The sequence below is a fragment of the Prunus dulcis genome, chromosome 2 (genome assembly GCF_902201215.1).
Source record: "Prunus dulcis chromosome 2, ALMONDv2, whole genome shotgun sequence".
In the NCBI taxonomy this organism is placed as follows: domain Eukaryota; kingdom Viridiplantae; phylum Streptophyta; class Magnoliopsida; order Rosales; family Rosaceae; genus Prunus; species Prunus dulcis.
In genome coordinates, this window is record NC_047651.1 from 14,114,723 (window position 1) to 14,117,652 (window position 2,930).

A 2,930-nucleotide genomic window follows, 5' to 3' on the forward strand; every position below is an offset into this window, starting at 1 on the left:
TAGATTTTTGGGCTCTTGTGCAAGATCCAAAAGTTGATATACATATATATACAGAAAACTTGAGACAAAATTTTCACTAGTTTTGTGTGAAAATACATAATAGATTGCACAGTCCCGATCTCTTGGACCACAGGAGTCCAAGAGATTGTAGTCACCCAACGTTAGATATTAATCCAATGGTTCAAAAAAAATTTCTTAAAAGGAGAGCAAGAGTGAGTGAACCGTTGAATTTACATCTAATGGTGAGTGACTACAAATCTCTTGGACTCCTGTAGTCCAAGAGATTGGGACTGTATATGTAGCAGCAGTTCCAGAAATCAAACAAATCTTTCACCGGTCGCACGTGGTAATATAGAGAACACACACATCAGTTACAAAAATTAAAATCTAATCCAAATAACTTATGACACTATTCTGATTAAACGACATATGCTGGATGAATCTCTACTAAGAACTACAAATGAAGCTTAAATTGGATTATGTTCAAGCGACTTCATGGTTCCAATGATTGAGAAAACCAGGACAAAAAGTCCAAGTATAGTTGAGCTGCCTGTCCAAAGATCCTTGAAGTAAACTCCTTTCAGGATTGCCACATGACGGTTCCAAAAACTGATCTCATAGTGCTTATTAAGCTGCCCACAGACACCACCATAGCAGGATAAATCATCCATAATCTGCACACAGAGTTTATTGATCAGGTTCGCCACTGTTTCGTTGCAGCCTATCTTGTTAACAAGAACTCCACTCTCAATCAGCAAATTCACATCTTCCACAGTGTCCACAAGTTTATCCATGAACAAAAAATATTCGCAAATATAAGCAGAGTCTGGATACAGAAACTGCTCCAACGCCATGACATTTCGGACGACGCATTCTGTCTCATCCTTGACACAGAATAGTGTCAGCTTCAAGTCCATACTTGTAAAACATGCTAAGTTGAAATTACAATCGTGGGATTCATCTCCTTTAATGACAAACCCTACTTCTTTAAGTAGCCTAAAGTTCACCCCTGCGGCCTTCAACTTTCTCGCGTGACATATATTTTTTATAGGAGTATCTACCCAAGTCATTTCTTCTGCAGGGCACAAAAAATGTCTTACCAAATCAGTGAAATGTTTTATAGTTACTCCAATCCTGACAGATTTTCCCTTACTGTAACTTTTGAAGAACTCACAGGTAAGCTTGAGAAAGGGATGAACAGATTCGGCGGCTTCAACAGTTAACACAGAATGATCGCGGGGGTGGCTTCTACGACAGCAAGGCAAGCAGTAACATATTTTATCAAGATCAAAACATCTTTGTTGTCTATTCTCCTGTTCTTGTGCTTGCACTTCGTTGCGGGGATAGAAACAAGAGACCGGCATGGCAAAGTTGTACAGGTCTTGAAGAAGAAAATAAGGAAGCTGATTTTCTAGCAGTATGAGGTCCTGCTCTACAGCTTTCCTCAGCCACCGTGATCTTAAGATGTGATAATCATTTTCAGGGTTTTCAGAATCCATCATAAAGAGCTGAATGATGAAGAGGGCATCAACTAGAATTACCTCCGAAAAGTCGAAATTGTCACCCTGATTAATTGTCCCTGCATAGCAACTAAGAATCTTTCCTTGACGATCTGTGATGAAACTTTTTAGTTCCTCCTTACTCTTTAAAGTACCTGTGAAAAAATTCTCACAATATATTCTTTTATGGTTCTCCATGTCCTTGAGTTCTGGTTTGCCATGGTGGAAAGGGCCTATTGAAATTAATTGAGGAGTGTATGCTGCTTCATTTACTTTACGGAGTTTATTGGGAACCCTGTAGATACACCTCTTGTCAGGCTGGTAGAAAAATGGTACCGCGTCGGCCCATTCTGGTTCATTCTCTGCTCTCTGATCCTCCATATATGAAGTCGACTTTTTCCTAGTGACAATGAAACTAAAATTAGTACTACATAGGAAGTGACAGTCTGCTTCACCAGCAAAATTCCAGTGTTCAAGAATGTCATCATTCATTCAAATGTTCTAGAATTTTGTCATTAGTACCACATCCGGATGAGTACTGCGAGTTTAAAATGTCAATTGACAAGTTCCTAGCTAGTTCATAAATTTTCAATGTGTTTTGTTTGCATTTTAAAGGTAAATTCATCAGATATTGGAGGGCCATCTATACGTCTTCAACTCGTTGGATCTTCGAGCTCCATCGAATTTTTTTATTCTCATCTCCTAAGTACCTATTATGTTCCTAAATTTGAAATGGAAAAAAAATTTAAGTAAATAAGAAACAGAAAATTAACACAAATATATTTTTGGTTATATAAACTGAAATCCTTATAGAAAGCAAATTAAGCAATCTTCAGTAAAGCCAATTCTGCAGTAGAAACTAAATGTAGCAGAATGAGTGGAGCAAAAAAAACCTGCAAGTTTACTCGGGGAAATGCAATGGCATTTCTGGCGGTGGTTGAGGTTTCTTGAGCTACCACATGTGGTGTCTGCTTGGCCTGTTGCTAGCTAGCGAGAGGTAGGCTTGTCATTGGCCCCATATTGAAAACAAAAAATTATGGTTCACAAAAGGAACCAGATCCAAAACTTGGATCCGTTGACAGTCGAGATGTGGAAAAGTGATGTGTTTAAACTAAATCCTGGTTCGCTTGACGATCAAATGGGGATAAGCTAAACGTAAACCAAGACTAGATGCTATTTGACTAATAAGTAAATTATGTGTTTCATGGGGAACATCATCTTCAGACACATCTTTTTCCTGTCCTGCATCAGTCAGAATTTTAATGTTTCTTTTTTCTAAGGGAGTGCAAGAGTTGACCTCTCTCGACTTATATCCTACCACATTGCTTGGTATTAAAATGTGATAAGACATAAGTCATAAACTTACTTGAGTGTAAATGGGTGTATTCGTTCTCATCTCACAACACAATTATGTGATTTCTACATGACCGC

The 2,930-nt window shown here is 38.2% G+C and overlaps 1 protein-coding gene across 1 annotated transcript; it reads right to left on the minus strand.

Annotated features, from left to right (window-relative positions):
• Nucleotides 1-342: 342 nt before the first annotated feature.
• Nucleotides 343-2,502, minus strand: LOC117620041. The gene is made up of 2 exons (XM_034350131.1): nucleotides 2,393-2,502; nucleotides 343-1,899 (listed from the first exon to the last, which is right to left on the minus strand). Exon 2 carries the CDS (start codon nucleotides 1,878-1,880, stop codon nucleotides 468-470), a length of 1,413 nt encoding a protein of 470 aa, XP_034206022.1. The 5' UTR covers nucleotides 1,881-1,899; nucleotides 2,393-2,502; the 3' UTR covers nucleotides 343-467.
• Nucleotides 2,503-2,930: the final 428 nt, after the last annotated feature.